At 35.1% G+C, this 16707-nt stretch overlaps 1 protein-coding gene across 9 annotated transcripts in view; it reads left to right on the top strand.

The window, feature by feature from the left end:
- The window catches only part of CAP (Cbl-associated protein), a 240131-nt gene that overhangs the window by 166585 nt on the left and 56839 nt on the right, over window positions 1-16707 (top strand). For 7 of the 9 annotated variants that reach the window (XM_085951838.1, XM_085951846.1, XM_085951853.1 and 4 more), the window contains 2 exons: window positions 3218-3387; window positions 15903-15965. In XM_085951838.1, the coding sequence (XP_085807964.1) occupies window positions 3218-3387; window positions 15903-15965 (233 nt within the window). The remainder of the gene's footprint in view (window positions 1-3217; window positions 3388-15902; window positions 15966-16707) is intronic. The other 2 variants (XM_085951866.1, XM_085951882.1) reach the window with 1 other exon arrangement.

Genomic DNA, 16707 nt, shown 5'->3' on the forward strand with positions numbered 1-16707 from the left:
TCTTCATTCATAAATAACATTTAAAAATATTATTGTGCGATGCAGTTTTTGATTATTGTGTGTAAATCTCGACAACTCCGTAATTCAAGTGGCTAAAAAAAACTGAATACCCCATTTTCCCGTTTGGAAAACGCTGCTTTAGAGCGTCACACTGTCTCTAAGCTTAACGATAGGTAGGGGGGCCTGCGAAAGATCCTACCCTGGGGGCGCGCTTCAGAATATGGGGCTATGATCTCCTTCTGCCTTTGTTTCCTTGTTGCTTTCTTTTCGTAAAATCTACAGTACTGCAATGACAAAAGGCAACAGAAAACTATTTTTTTTATTAACAGCGTACATAAGTGAAACGGCAAATAATTTTCAACAGTATGTGGAACGAAATTTCGGCCGCGTTGACAGTCGGAGAGCGATAGTCGACCTGTTCGCACGTCAATTTGTTTTGTGATGGCGTCGGAGGAATATATTCTTAAATCGTTTAAAGATGACTAAAAACGTTCCGCATGTACTTGAAAAAGAAAACATGAATATACCATTATTATTACGAATATAATAATAAACATAACATTAAATGGACGCATTTTTTATGACAAATTAAATTTCGTTCGTCATTTGCACAACCCGCGCATCGCCTAGTCATGATCTTTTTAGACCATGCCTCAGCTGAAGTATAGCCTTAACAATTTCTAAGTAAAACCAACATGATGTATAAACATTAAATATTATATCATTAAGAATAATAATAAATGATAGAGATAATCTGACATAAGAAATTCTATTAACGACTACACTTAACAAACTACTAAAACACATTAATTAATATCTTCAAGGTTGTAAATAACAAATATATTTTATGGCGAAATGTAATAGGAAGAAAATTATGTATTGCCTACTATACAAAAAAATACTTGAATTTCTATACCATTTTCTGGCGTAGACATTATTATTATCATATATAAATTTCATTAGAATCGAATCAATCGAAATAATAGGGGTGTCAAACTTTGTCAATGATTTCAATTTAAATGTCTACTTGGATTTCACTTTATTCGTCGAGATTTGTGTTATTCGTATCCGGGAATTTCGTGAATTGAGATCATTACCGGTAAACCCCACGCCAATCTAAGGGGCCACCCGTGCTAATAAATCAGAGAACCGACGTGATTCGCATACATATAATATTGTTTTACCGAATTTCGTTTTCGAAAACTATTTATTTGGTGAAAATTAATGGAAATTTAAATATATTGAAATACCAAAAATTTGAATCAAAAATTAATAATTTATTTCAAGCTGTCTATAAATTGGCTTCCTTATTGATTTAGACGTAATTAAATATGTCAAGTAACTACTCACAACTTTATTTAGTAATAGTAAATAGCAGTGGCGAAGGGTGGAGGTAGGCTGCTAAGATCCGTCATAAATAGTGCAGACTAAACTTTATCATTCATACGCAGGGAACTCAGAAATAATGGGAACTGAAATACATAACGGGTAAGGCGATAGCAGTTAACCGACGCGAGTAAGGAATAATCCGGGTTAAGCTTAAACACGTGTCAAGAATACGTTTTACGTCGAATACTGAAAACTGCTCTCGGTTTATGCATTTACGCTCATTTAATTGTTGGTGTATTAAAGTGGGGCCACACCGGCAACAAGTCGCGCGACAACTCGTTAAATGTTACGATTATTATCATAATTGCTTAAGAATTGCTTAATTATCATGCTTATCGTAAAATTTAACGAGTTGTCGCGCGACTTGTTTTCGGTGTGGCCCCACTTTTACACACACTATTGCACGTGCATAATGCGTGCTCCATTTTAGTAGGATACTCAGATTCAAAACCCTGCATCAAGATGCGGCGTATTAAATATTGCCTATCGGTATTCTATTTATTATCTGTTCTGTGTTCATACGTATTTGTTTTTATTGAAATAAGACTACAATTTACAGATGTTGTTGGTTAGTTTTTTAAATTAAATTAAGCCCTGCGATACCAAGCCATAAATAGATAATGTAAAAGAATACTCGTCCATCTATAAAATATCTAAAGTTATGCAATTAAATCATACATACCTTTGGATAATTTATAGATAGAATAATATTTTTTATCTATTATAGTTTGTTTTAGGCAGGGCTTAATGAAACAACAATACCTATATGTAATAATATGTAGGTATTCTTAATCCAACGAAAACAAATAAGTATGAATGAAAAAGTGTGCATAATTTTGTGGTATCGCACAAAATATACCAAAACTATTATGGTTTGGTTTAGGCAGGGTTTAATTGATTTTTAAAAACTTACCAATACCATAAATTAAAACTAAATACTTATGAATAACAAAGTTTAATGTGCACTATTTATGGCGGATCTAAACTGCATACCTCCAGCCTTCGCTACTGGTAAATAATGTGTGTTAATTTGAAATCGTGGAAATAGAAAAAATATTATGTTAAGATTTTAGCCTTTCACTCAACGGGTTGTTTGTTGTTTTTATTATAAAGCTGATACTTCGTTCGCAATCCTGTTTGCAAAAGAAAAGAAGAGATAAGTCTAAAATCACTACTTTCTCAAGGGGCCAAAAGGAGATTGTGTTTTGGATAACTTTGTAGGTAATGCTAAATGTTTAATAAAAAGTTTTCAAGCCTCGCAAAACCCTTGTCTCGGAACCTGGTTGGGCCTTAAATTTAATATACGTTGGCAGGTGATATTTTTTCTGTCTGCAATATTTTGAGGATGCACTTTTCCAAATGCATCTATTCTTAATCATAATAAACTATTTTTTTTATTCAACGCATAAGACACAAGATTTGAGAATCTAACATTCTATAATATATTGCATATTCATAATTTGAAAACATCTTACTAAATTACGACGGTTTAAACAACTAGTAGTTGTTACATGAAATGCTTATCGAATTGCGTTATAATGTTGACTCTCGGTTTTAGTAGGTATATTAAATAAATCTTGTGAAAAACTAAATTTGAAAACCATTCCATTTAACAACTACTTGTTTAAATCGTCGTAATTTAGTAAGATACCCGTAGCTTAACTGGAAAAGCATACTGACGCGAATCCAGCAGATACGAGTTCAATTCCTGTCGGGTGTCTTTTTCTAGTATGTATTATGCATGAGTTTTCAAATGATGTATATTCTTAATCCATTAATAATTATTTTCATGTTATATGCTATAATCGTGACTTATAATCAATTCCAGGGCCCTGAAAGAATCTGGCTATGAGTCTGACTCGACGCTCGTCTTCAGGCGTCGCGACGAAATGCCTCTGCCGTCTCCCCACGAGCAGCGCCAGGCTTACAGGAGTCTCCAGGCAGGAGGAGAGCCTCCACTGCAAGGATTCAGGAAACCAGCGCCGGACAGACCGAAAGGTATTTGGAAACATATTAAATCCATAATACTACTACATGCTGGTTCGGGAAGATTTCTTACTGCTTTTCTATTGCCCACTGCTCATTATAATACCTATCATTATATCCCGGTTGGCTGACTAAAAAATATGGTATACTATACATAGGAAAATATTGTGTTACACAATATGGGGAAAAAAACAACCCTTAAATTGGTTTAATTAATATTGGAATGAAGGAATGTTTATTATTAAATTTATTTGGTTAATGTTTATCATCCACACTGGATTTTAGAGCCAATTAAAAAAAATACTGACACTGGAGCAGAAGACGTTAGCATGCTTTCATTTTCTTATTGATTGAAAAAAATCTATATGTGAATCCAACCAAATTAAAACTTGTTTCGTACCCTTAATCCATAGAGCTGTTATATCCTCTGTTCCACGGTAGGCGTAGAGTTGTATAAATAAAATATAATGTAGGTATACAAAAATAGCTTGCCTAATATATTACATTGTATTACTCCAATGTTTAGCAACAAAACATTCCTATTATTTATGACGTATTATCTTTACTATTGTAGTTAATTGATCGGTTTTGGGAGCGTTGTCAAAATTTGTGATACTTTTTCCTTTTTTGTCGGAAACAAAACAATTCTCTACAGGGCTCGAAATGGACCGGAACGCACCGGAGCGCCGTTCCGATTAATAAAATCTCGTAGGAAAATAATTTGACCGTCTGAGCTAGATCGGCCATAAAACAAAAAAACCTAAAAAAAATACTCATAAATTTAGATAACTATGTTAATATTTTCGTAAAATCATCGAGCGCTCCGGTTCGTAAAATTTTCCATTTCGAGCGCTGATTCTCTATGGTTTGGAATGTGATAAAAATATACCACATATTTTCCCGATTATAATGTTATGCTTCAATTGCTTTCGTAATATTAATAAATTAATCAGAGCACAGGATTGTGAATATGGTTGCATGATATTTTTTTAATAATAAAATTATTATTAAATGGCTACTGAATGAAATAATTGTTATATTTGCTTATTATCATTAATAAATAATTACAATTATTAAAGGTGGAGGTTATTTAATGATAAAATTTTAATAAAGTCTTATGCAGAAGTTTTATTAAAAAATATTGTCTAATAGGAATATTACGTTTTTAATATATGTACCTATATATATTTTTGATTATAATTAATGCAACACAACATGAATTAGACGTGTACGTTCAGGTATGCGCCAAGGGTGGTTGCCACTCGGATACTAGCCCAAAATTGCCGCCCCCCTCCCCAAATATAAAAAAAATTAGCGGATATATGACAGAGGTCAAAGAAACGTTGAAACAATATTATTATAGGTATTTTTATAAAAATATATGACATATTTTACCTACTAAATAAATAACATTCTGAATTATAATGAAAAAGGACTTAAATTGATATATATGTATCGATAGAACACGGAAGCATGATTTTATTTATAAAGGAATATTTAATGATATGGAAGAAAATTATTCCACAGGCGATTTTTTTATTTAATAATATCATTAAAATGTCCTTTTCCTGCCCCCTGAATTCTGCAGCCTGGGTGTTTCGTACCTCCTAACACCCCCTCTTGGCGCACCCCTGTCCATGTTCAACAGTAAATTTTTAATAAATAAGTACCAAAAAATACTTTTTAAGTCTGTCTATCAAATGAAAAGGATTGCTGTTCTCTTATAAAATAGTTTATTCTACATTCGTGTTCATGGTGGAGTAGTCGCTGTCCGCATCTGATGCCGTAATTTGCAGCTTAAAATCTCGTATCTGGTGAATTTGTATAATGTTTTTATTCAATGTGTGTTCGGATTTAGAGTAAGGACATTAAAAACTACTACGAAACCTCCTCGAGAGACACCCAAGATCCACACCAGATTAGAATGATCTAAATTCTAAGTATTATAAAATTATAAGATCATAGGGATTTATTTATTTACCAGAATTTTATGTAATAGTTTCATCAATCAATTTTTTTTATAAGAAGTATTTTTATAATAAATTAAAAAATAATAATTATTTACACACGGATTGAAATCACTGTAATGTGACGTCAATTAACTGATACAATGTTTTGAAATTGACACAGATACAACGTAGCCTACAATAAATTATTAACAAACATAAAATTGTGCAATACTTATTAGGTATGTGAAAATCCATTATATTCAAGCTCAGAATTCACGGTTAGGGGGAACAGTAAAAAAGTGAAACAGCAAAACTGTCACTCGACACGGATAACTGATTTTTGTGAATAAACTCTTCTCGGTCAGTTATACAGCTTTGAATATATAAATATTAAATTGGAGTAACGTTATGAAGGTCGGCACATGTGCGCAGTTAGTTTTTTTTTTAAATATTGTAAAAGGCATAATAAAAAATATCAACCTAACCTAACATTACTTGGTAGTATATTAATATACTTGGTAGAATACTATTTTAGAACAGTTTAATAATTCAATTATTAAAGTCATCTTCTTCTATTGTATCTGTGTGACAGATACGTTTAAACTCTTTTCAACCATACCTTGGCGATCGTGATGACCTCTGGCCTTAAACATGTCATCAATCGTGCAGCTGGATGCAACAAGCAGTATTCTTCAGTATTCTTGACTCCACATTCTCAGTTTGAAGAATTCTTGCAGTATCCCCACTTCTTTATATTGTTTTAAGTCCTGCGTATCGTCAGCTGGTAGTTTTTCATCAGAAACCATTAAGAAGGCTATGTAGTCGCAATTCTTTTTGCTATATGTCCATTAAAGTGTACATATACCTACTTCTTTTAGTCAATAATATAAAAGTCAAAATAGTAATTGAATTAACTAGATTTTTAACTTAATTAAAGATCCACTGCTGACCAGTTCTATGCCTTCAGCGAGTTTTCTCGCTCTATGAGGCCGTCATCGACAGCCCGCACTTACAAATGAAGATGAGTTATCTCGTCTGACTTTAAACTCAAATTACTAGCCACTGTGGATAGATTTGCATAATCCCTAAAAATGAAAGACACAGTGACATCTATTTGAATAATTATGAAATACTCAGCCAAAAATTACCAGTATTACGGCAGTTGTAGTAAGAGCTTCGCACTACATTCAACGAGTGTCGTTAAAAATCTGTGCCCTGTTAGATATTGCCATAGTGATATCGTGAAGCATAGAAAAGGTTAAGACCTCAATACACATGGTAGGTATAATATGGTTGCTACATAGGTAATTACCATGCTGTACAAATGACTTTAAGGGTAGTTTTTAATGAAAGTTTTCTTTAGGAGAGTACAAGATATTATTACAAATATCAAAGTCTTGATATGTTATTAAACTCGGAACCTTCCGAACCCTAGTTTGTTATTTAAACAATATAGCAGCAACGGAAAATGTTTAAAGTATTATAGTATAAAAGCTTTATAATAACAAAAAATTCTTAAAAATAATTTTTCTTCAAACATAATTCGTAATATTACATTCATATTGTTATAGAATTCAGAATTCTAAGAAAACTAAATGAGTAGATCATTGTGGAAATAATATAATATGAAAGGTACAGGGAAAAAAGGCATGATGTCACTAAATTTGCAAAATGGAGATTTGATTGCCACCTGGTGGCAAATTTTGAGTACTTTAAAATCTTGCAACACTGTAAGTAGGTAAAACCTTTGAGTCCATAAGTTATTCCAATTTAAAATTTTGACGCATAGGCTAAAAAGGGTGGTTGTCGACTCTTCCTAGTAACTGAACCTTAATTCAAGAGATTATCATTACCATTTTAATCAAGATTACCGTTCTTTTGAATGTACTTCATAATGTTACGTAAATTAATAAATAATTCACAAATAACTGTTAATTATTTTTATTTATCTCTCCTGCTGTGACAATAAACAGTTTACAAAGTGACGATGTCAACGTACCTTTTTGCATTGTAAATTTGGGAATAAGTCTGATTTTTTTTGTAAGTCTTCAAAGGTAAAAGATTTCCATGGTTTTGGCTTTATTAAATGCTAGTATTATAAATAAATGAACCTGCAACAGTAGGTATATAAAAACAAAGCAAAGTGGCAGAAAAGAAATCAATATGAGTGTTGCAATATTAAATTTTGTCTCATGAACATTTTAACAAAACTGACATCCGTCTTTTGTACCCTTGTATATTAGAGGTTACTATTTTCATTGACAGATGTCGTTAGTCAGTAAAATTATAGCAATGACACAAACCTATTTCTGTATCCATTATTGTTAGCTCCACCACTGTTTTAAGGTTATGAGTCTGTAAAATAACAATAGTAACCGTATGGCGTGCTCAGACCTCAGTCTGATGATGTTATCGATGCATAATGGTGCACATTACCTTTTACATTTACCAGCATGCGCACAACAACATATAATATTATTTACGCTTATTTTAAAACACTGGGAATTCATAATCTAAAGGTGAGCCGTATTTATTGCTTTATTAAAACATATAAATTAGTGTTTACTTTTATTTATTTAACTAAATGATTGTGTTTATCATGGTGATGTGTATTCATAATCATTTAATGGAAAAATGTTGTTAATATGTAAAAGGAAATACTTATTTATTCAATTGACCTAATAATTCTGTAACACACTGGTGATGGTTCGTCAGTCAACAACTGCTTATGGCTTGGTGCAGCAGGTAACAATATTCTATACTAACAAACATTCATATGATTATAAACGATTGATCAATGTTATAACAACGACAATTGGACTGTGTTATCCATTTATATTATATAAGTTATAAACTCCAGCTCGTCAATCACTCCATTTCTGTTTTGTTATATGGACATAGTTATAAATCTCCATATTGTGCACCAGTGATATCAAATTATGAACGTCTTGGACATTGGATCTTCGACATATTATGATCTGCAGTAGATCTTACTTCTTATTACAGTAAATATAGCTAAATTATCCAGTTTTTCTGTGCTTGATAGATAGACGTGATTGCAGAAGAGATGCCTAATTATTTCAAAAGTGCTTCTTGCCATCTTAATTCTGATCTCGATCTTATAGCGCATGGATTTACTTGCAGCAATAGTGTGTATTTTAAACTATCACGATAATAACTGTTTACACGTAAAAGTGCTGACTGTCTCTCCAATTTCATTCTTTAAGAGAAAGCGAGACGCGATGTTGTCATTTTATGGAACTATTTGATAGGTCGTAAAAATTGGTTAACCTCAAAATGTGTCTCTGCGGTGTAACTCATTTTTTGCCGGCAGGTTCGCCAATATCATTCTACTGCGCAAGTGCAGATCGAAAAAATTATGAAAATTCAGAAGCTTCTGAACTTTTTTGATTCATGCATGCAATCTTCCAACTGCAGGATAATACATGTTTACATGTACATTTTCTTGTTGTGGCCACGATAAAACATACTGTCAGCAGTAAATTCATGTATGTGTAAACGGGGTATTATGGTCTGGGGTGCAGTGTTCATGTACACAGCAAATTTTGTATACTTCACATTCTTTACAGGCAACATTCCATTTCTGTTTTACCATAGAGTCATTGTGGAGCTAATACAAATGAGTGTTACTTTAGTCGGTCCATACAAGGAGAATCAACGTGACCTCAACAAAATCTGAACTCAGAAAAACGAACAAAATTGATTTACCTTTCATGCACAAACACACGATAGTAATATATTCCATAAATTCAAAATTTCAACTGTCAAATAGGTACTCAAACTGTCTAAATGTCACCAGACAAATAAGCAGTGATTTTGCCGACCGGCTTCCATTATCGTGTCAAGCTTTTGACAGATAGTCTGCAAATGACAAAAGTGGGAACAGTGTCACTACCGATTATTTAATTCCCAATTCATCAAACATCTTTGGGAGTCATTCACTGTATTCAGTTAATTAGGTACCTACATATTGAAAGGTCTGTAATTGTATAACACAGTCCAACCATAAACATGTTATTTTTTTAATGATCTAATAAATAATCATATCAATGTGATAATATCGGTGTTGTTTAAACCTCCTAACTGCGAATTGGCAATTTTGTTAGGTACATAATTCTTCAGGCAAAACTATCTAAGCACTCAAATGGAATACCTACTATAAATAATGTTCCAATTTGCAGTTATCAGTTTTTGACTAAACAAGATCAGTGAGATAACAAAATTACCACAAGTCTTGTCGCCCAATTTGTCCTCACATTTTTAAATCTAATATGCACGAGTTCATTTATTTAATTTTTCATACACGTCACATTGAAACACATACACTATACAACTCACAATACGGCACCACAAAACACTATTTATCAAAACCGTAACATAATGCAGAAGTTTTAAAACAATCACCCACCGTATTGACCACAGCCTCACGAGTTACGTGTTATCGCACCTGCAGTCTTCAAGTCTTCGCACAGTGATGTATCTCCACGGCACAACAGCATCCGACATTTATAAAACGAGAGCTCAAGTTGTGTTGTGTGGTTCGCAGACGATACCGAGATCGAATATTTCCCGCTCTCACCGACTCTCACGAGGATCCGAGTCCACAAAAACAACCCCAAGACTTCCAACAATGAGATCGCCTGCTACCCCATAACTACCATCATCACAAACCCGGACGCTTTCGCCAAATATGGAAGAAACTTCAATTCTCTTATCAATTCAGAATTGTCACAAAAGCCATCATTACCACCGGCCCCGCCAAAGCGGCACTCATCTAAAGCTAGTTCTACTTTGAGGTTGGCTTCTAATCCTCAAGCACCGCGATCGACAGTGAGAAGTTCACGACCAAAGGTTTCGGGAGCAGAAGTTAAGTATTTACAGAACCAAATAACCAACAAACTCTCAACTAGTTCTTCGCCGAAAGAAAGTCGTAAAAAAGAAGTCCGTGAGACTAAAATGAAATCAGCGGATGGTAAGAGAATCAGAACTACAAAGACAGCAGTAACTATACCAGTGAAAGCGCCGGCTAAAAAAGCAGTTCCGACTACCATCAGAGGTACGAGCAGTTTTGGTTCACCACGTCGCACAATGTCTCCTGTTGATTATGCCAGTTCTGAAAGTAACAGATATTTCAATGAAGGAGCTGGTGAGAGAGTTATAATAGAAGGAGGTGCCGGCAGAAGAACTCCTGTTTCAGGATTTCTCGAGAGAGGGACTTCTTTGGATAGAACATTTGCAAGCGAAAAGAGAAATCTTCCTTTGAAGCGTATCAAAGAATCAAATGAATCATCTGCTTCGAATTCCTGTGAACTGCTATCGCCTGGAGCAGTCAATAAAGCGATTAAAGACAATGATAAAAATCGTCGATTCCCACCCGGAACTACTATCAAAACTTCTGTATTACCATATTCTTCAGTAAAAGCTGGTACAAAGATATCGGATGATAAACTCTTGAATGTTTCCGTAGCTATATCTCCCAGAGGAAAGGAATTGTTAGGAGACGGTGAAAAGATTTTTGCTCTCGATAAGATAAAGTCACCGTCTTCTCCTGAAATTTCGACAACTTCAGAAAAACGGAGTAATGTAGCTAAAAATAAACCGGCAGGATACACCACTTTAAGAGCAAAGAAATCATACACTGAATCTGGGAAGATTACCAGAAGATCTCTTGAAGACATCTCTAATAAAAGTAAATCTTCAAACAGTGCCAAACCGATTAAATCATTGGATAAAAGTAAAAGTGTCACTTCTGAGCGTAGTGTAAAGTTTAATAAAAGTGAATCGGAGAAAAAACTTACAAAAAAGAACAAAACTAAAACTGACGCCCAAACTGAAAAAAAGGACCCCAAAAATTTCCGCACAATGCCATATAAACGGGAACAGCCTGTCGATGAGCTGGCTCTTCGGTATATAAAGTCCGTCGATCGCCATATTGACTCATACGTTACTCAATTTGAAAATGACCAGAGTGTAAATTTTAATGAAATTTATGACGGCAGAGATGCTGTTTTAACAGACTCATTCTTCCAACATTTATTCTTGCGGGATGTCCCTGCTCAGAGACGTTTGTATTACAATCAAAACTTTTATCCGACAACCGTTTTAGAGAGAGCGAAAGTATTTCAGGACATTAGAAGAGGAAGCGGAAGAGTGTCTCGATACTCAAATTCATATCTTGCCCAAAAGAAACCAGTGAGTGAATCAAAGTTCCGTTCACAGGACCGTTATCCACTTTTAAGACAGGTTCCTCCGCGTTCTGTCTCATGGCCTGGAAAAATAACTCCTGTGGTGCATAGATTCTCAAGCCTTTCAGGCAGTGCAGCGACAAGTCATAAAATTGGAAGATCGATCCTTTTCCCGAAGAATGAATCCAGAAGCGGAAGTGAGCCGCCTAATTCAAGAATTGTGTTATCTCAAACAGTAAGACCGAGATCACCGGTCGTGACGAAGACAACTAAAGTGGTTGAATCTCCGAATAAGATTGTTTTTCGTCGTGTCCAATCGCCGCCTGCCAAAATAGTGTTCTCACAGACTTCTCGCCCGCTTTCTCCAATAGTGGTGCATAATAAAAGAAAAAAGTCTCCAGAACCGGTTAGGAAACAGTCACCGTCAAAAATCGTATTAAGTCAGACAAGTCGACCGATTTCAACATCTCAGCATCTTCGCTCAAGATCTGAATCACCGAGTTATCAATATACGGATGATATTAATTATTACAGCGACTCCGATATGTTACGTCGTCGGGCCGTATACCACTCAGGGAGTACGAGTTACACCAATAAGATTCGCCAACAGTCTCCTTCTCCGTCGCCTGTGAGATCACCTTCTTGTAGACGTATCCATAGTGCAAGAAACTCTCAATGCAAAGCTACCGAATGTATCACAGGATTGAAAAGCAAGATTTTAAGAACACGTAGCGCAGGTGATGCTGATACTCATGAAAGAATTTCACCACCGAGGTATGATCGATATGGATCTTATTATGATCTCGATCATGTAAGAAGTCATTTGGATTATCAGGAGTATGTCACAGAGATGAAGCACCGAAAGGCTAAATCGGACCGATTTAAAGAGTTAAACAGGTTTTATGCTTATCTTGAAAGGATTGGACAATTAGAGAGGGCAACTTCGACTGGCGATTTACGGCCTCGCCGAAAAGACGAAGAGATTATCGATTTCGATCGATGGAAAAAGGTTAGGGCTAAGGAGAGAGCGGAAGAAGAACTAGATCGGCTTTATAAAAAAATGAAAGTAGAACAGCAAGAGAAAGATTTGCTTTTTCTGCCACACGATTTTGAAACGATTAGATGGAGTCAGAATAAGGATTGGAATCTCCGAGTGAAGGAGAAATCTGTGGAAGATCTCAGAGATCATTTTTCAAAAATGGCCGATGCAGAAACTATGCACGGCTCGATGCGTAGAAGTGATTTTGATTCGCCTAGAGATATGTACAAACCGCTGTGGCGAGGAAACTCAGTTGTAAATCTAGCATCCACAATGACTAAACGGCATCGTCCTGTTTCGGTGAATAGTTTAGATCGCAGTTCTGCTAAATTTAAGAATGACCAAGCTATTTTTCATGCGAAGGATAGACTCGGTATTGGCAACAGGCTTTGGAGTAGTCTCTCATCTGAGCAAGTCAGTGCATTGAAGAGTCAACTAAACTCCATCTATAGTAAAGAACTTGAACCAAAGCCAAAAGAAAACGATAACATTAATGAAAAATATGTTATAACTGTTCCGAGTACATCCAAGCAATATGACAGTAGTCCATTACAGGTGCGATGTAACTCTTTTTCTGCTGGAGAGCAAGCCATGGAGATGGACGGTGATAAAATCTTTAAAGCAGATTCAATAAGTTCAATCAGGCACTTGCCTCTAGAAGAGGAACTCAAAAAGTCATCAGAACCTTTTCCAAATTTTTCTGAAAAGGACAAAAAAAGAATTTCAATGAATTTAAGCAGAGAAATCCTTGAACGAGTAAAGCAGAATAGAGATAAGTATTCACCAGTCGTTCTTGCCAAAGAAACTAGAGGAGCAACGGTCACCGCAAGAATAAGAGGTATTTCAGAAAGCCGAGGAGATTCTGGACTCGCTAGTCCTGTTAATGCTTCTAATCGAGGATCTGAAAAGAAGGATTTTGTTCTTGCTTCGTCTCCAGAAAAGGGTCCACCTAAGCGGAATGAAATACAGAATATTATGGACGATTGGATGGAGACCAAGCCTACGGATAATAGAAAGACTTGCTTATCACCCATAAGGCCATCATCTGCAAGTGAAACAGAAGGTAGTTCAGATGCCTCTAACAAAACTGTAATTTATCGCGGGTCAAAAGATGACATTCAAAAAAAGGTTGAGTTTTTTGAAAATACTCAAAGGGAGGATTCCCTGGGTACTGTGATATATCATGCAAGAGATGATTCTCTGGAAGAGAAAGATGATCATGATCCTGAAGTATATGAAACAGAGAGCCGAATTCCGTCCCCACCGACACAAATGAATGAACAAAGACCTGCAAAATCAGAACATTCTCAGTCTTATACTGATCTTAAAGAAATATTTGGAGAAACAAAGAAAAATAATTATCTAAGTCTTTCTCCTGTAGCAGTACCTGCTTCTTCATCAAAGTCTGATACTGCTGACTTATCATTCATTTCAAATGTTTCTAGTAATGAAAATATCTGTAGGAGTCGAAGCTTATCTCCTGATCCAGAAAAATACTGGCGCGCTTACTTGAGTCTCGTTAAATCGGGAGGGGTGAAGAAATTGAAAGAGAAATTTGAATTCCCTGAATATTTTTATGACCTCGATGGCCGCCCATCAAATTTGCGCCGCTATCGAAGCGACCCTGAAATCATCAGAACAATACTCCGTCACAACTTGATAAAGAGAAATCTGATCGACGTAAAGCGCCACGAAAGGGGAGACGTCGATAGGTTGACTCACAAATATGAAATTTCCGGCAGAGGAAGACCAAGGGATCGAAGACTCGGAACGACTTCTCCGGTCTTGAAAACACCTCTTCGTGCTGTCGACAGAGAGATGCCACGAATTGACGTTATCTCTAAATTAGCAGCATTAAAACCGCGATCTTCCACAGTACCTTCTCGTACTTCTCCATGTCCTAATGAATATCCTGCAGAATGTCCTATTGGGGAAGTTGAAAGAATACGACGAACGTTCGAACGACGAAACACTTCAATTTTGGGACAGATGTTTACATCTACTCCAGACATTAACGAACTACGAGACATAGCACCGTATCTGTCAGGTCCGTGGACCTCGCATAAATACCCGAGTCGGCGTGACAATGACAGATCGCTTTCATCACCTGGTCGTGAAACTGAAATATCTCCTACCAGGAGAGTAGAATCTAAATCCTTGTCTCCGGCCAGAGGTAAGACACCGGAATTGGGATCAATATTAAAGCATCGCACAAAGAAATCCAGTGGAACGTCCGCTCAGCAGGAGTTTGATCCGGCTAAGCATAGACCGAGGTTCAGATACTTACCGGAGAGGGAACCGGTGGCTCCGGCTCGACCGGCCCGACCGGCTTGGCCCATCGCCCTTCCGCTCTACACGGCGAGGCCCACAGTTACATTCAAAGGTTCCAACATCAATTATAATTCCACATGAGATGCACCCTTACGAGTATCGAAAACGGTTTTAATATCAATTTACTAAATTCTGTTACGACCAGTTTCAATAAAATTTACATTCAAACTAAATTAATTCTATTATAATTATTTATAATGTCAAACCTATTACATATTTGGAGAAAATAATATTATCTCTTATAGATTATGTACCATGTTTATTAAGTTTTGGACAATATATATCAAAATTACTCACTCGTTACGTTTCATAAAGAAAATTGTAAATACGTTATTGGATGTCCCTTAATGTGAAACCAAAATAACACCAATGTACAAATTGTCGTCATTCATAATCACTCATACACTTATCAGAACATTTTTTTTTTGTATGTGGTACCAATCAATTGATATTTTTACCCTCAACTGACCTCATAGTCGACCTATTTTTGTTGTCATACTCATTTTATGTTACGGCAATGCACATAGTATTAAGAACCTACTTTATAAATAAAAACAAATACAGACTTTAGATTATTAAATGTCATTTGGTTCTCAATTCTGTTTTATATGTCAGTCACAAGTTTTGGTTATAACTTTTACTCTCAAAAATTTATTTTAAATACCTACATAATGACCTATTTGCCATATTATTATTGTCTATGTCACTTGCAGTTTGATTTGATAAACACATTACTCTTCAATATTATAATTTAGAGTTATACCACTATTCACACAATAATGTAGTAACAAAAGATCTGTCATACAAAACCATTATCATGTTCTTTGTCATAAGTATGACACCATCTTTTCTTTTCTTTTATTTCTAATCAAATCAGGTTGTAATGATTATCATTTTTACTTGCACACTATTTTATAAATTCATACATTTACTTTTAATTATTATTTCTATCCACGGCACAATTTCACTAGCCATGTCTTTGTATGATTCATTCCCACGTAGACCCTGATCATGCCCCAATTCCGCCACCCAAAGGAATATTCATGGACCAAGGATATGTTACAGGTGAGTCCACTGCACATTTCTCATTTCATTCTCAAAAACAACATTTACCAGGCATTTTATTTCAATAATAATTATTCTCATCTTCTTGTGATGATTATTTTCACTGTGGAAAGAACAGAAAATGTAATAAAATTCTAAAAAATTAACATCCTTTTCATTGCCAGCCAATTTTTACTAAGTAGATACCCGTATGTCAGCTATTTTTGAAATAAAATAAATCCCTTAAATAATATGAAATAGGAACAGAATGATAAATACTTGTGAAAACTTAACAAATCAACATGTTTCTTTAGTATATTGTGAATATTTTCACACTAAAATGATAAATATTGTTTATAAAATATACACAAACAGTTTATTCAGAAGTTATGACGTTTACAAGAATGTGCGAGTTAACTCGTCCATGACCTGACGCGACATAGTACATGCTTTGACGAGTTAACTCGGCTCTGACAGTGATCAGGGGACATATCGTAGGAATGCAGGTACCTATTATTTGGTATAATGAATGAAATATTAAAATATTTTTTTTTCTATATAATTATTTCAAACAATGTCAGAAACATTACCTATTAGGAAAGAATCTGAATTGGACAATATTGTTGCTATAAATATACCATATCAGTGTTAGGTTTGATAGTTTTGATTTGACAGTAAAGAAGAAATACTCGGAGCAGTGCCGAGTGAGAGATACCAAAGCAATAGTCTTGATGTAAGTGCTAGTTCAGAATAGCAACGGTAA

This window comes from Rhyacophila brunnea, unplaced genomic scaffold, assembly GCF_057557595.1.
Source record: "Rhyacophila brunnea isolate RB1 unplaced genomic scaffold, BYU_Rbru_1.0 scaffold_10, whole genome shotgun sequence".
NCBI classification, from domain to species: domain Eukaryota; kingdom Metazoa; phylum Arthropoda; class Insecta; order Trichoptera; family Rhyacophilidae; genus Rhyacophila; species Rhyacophila brunnea.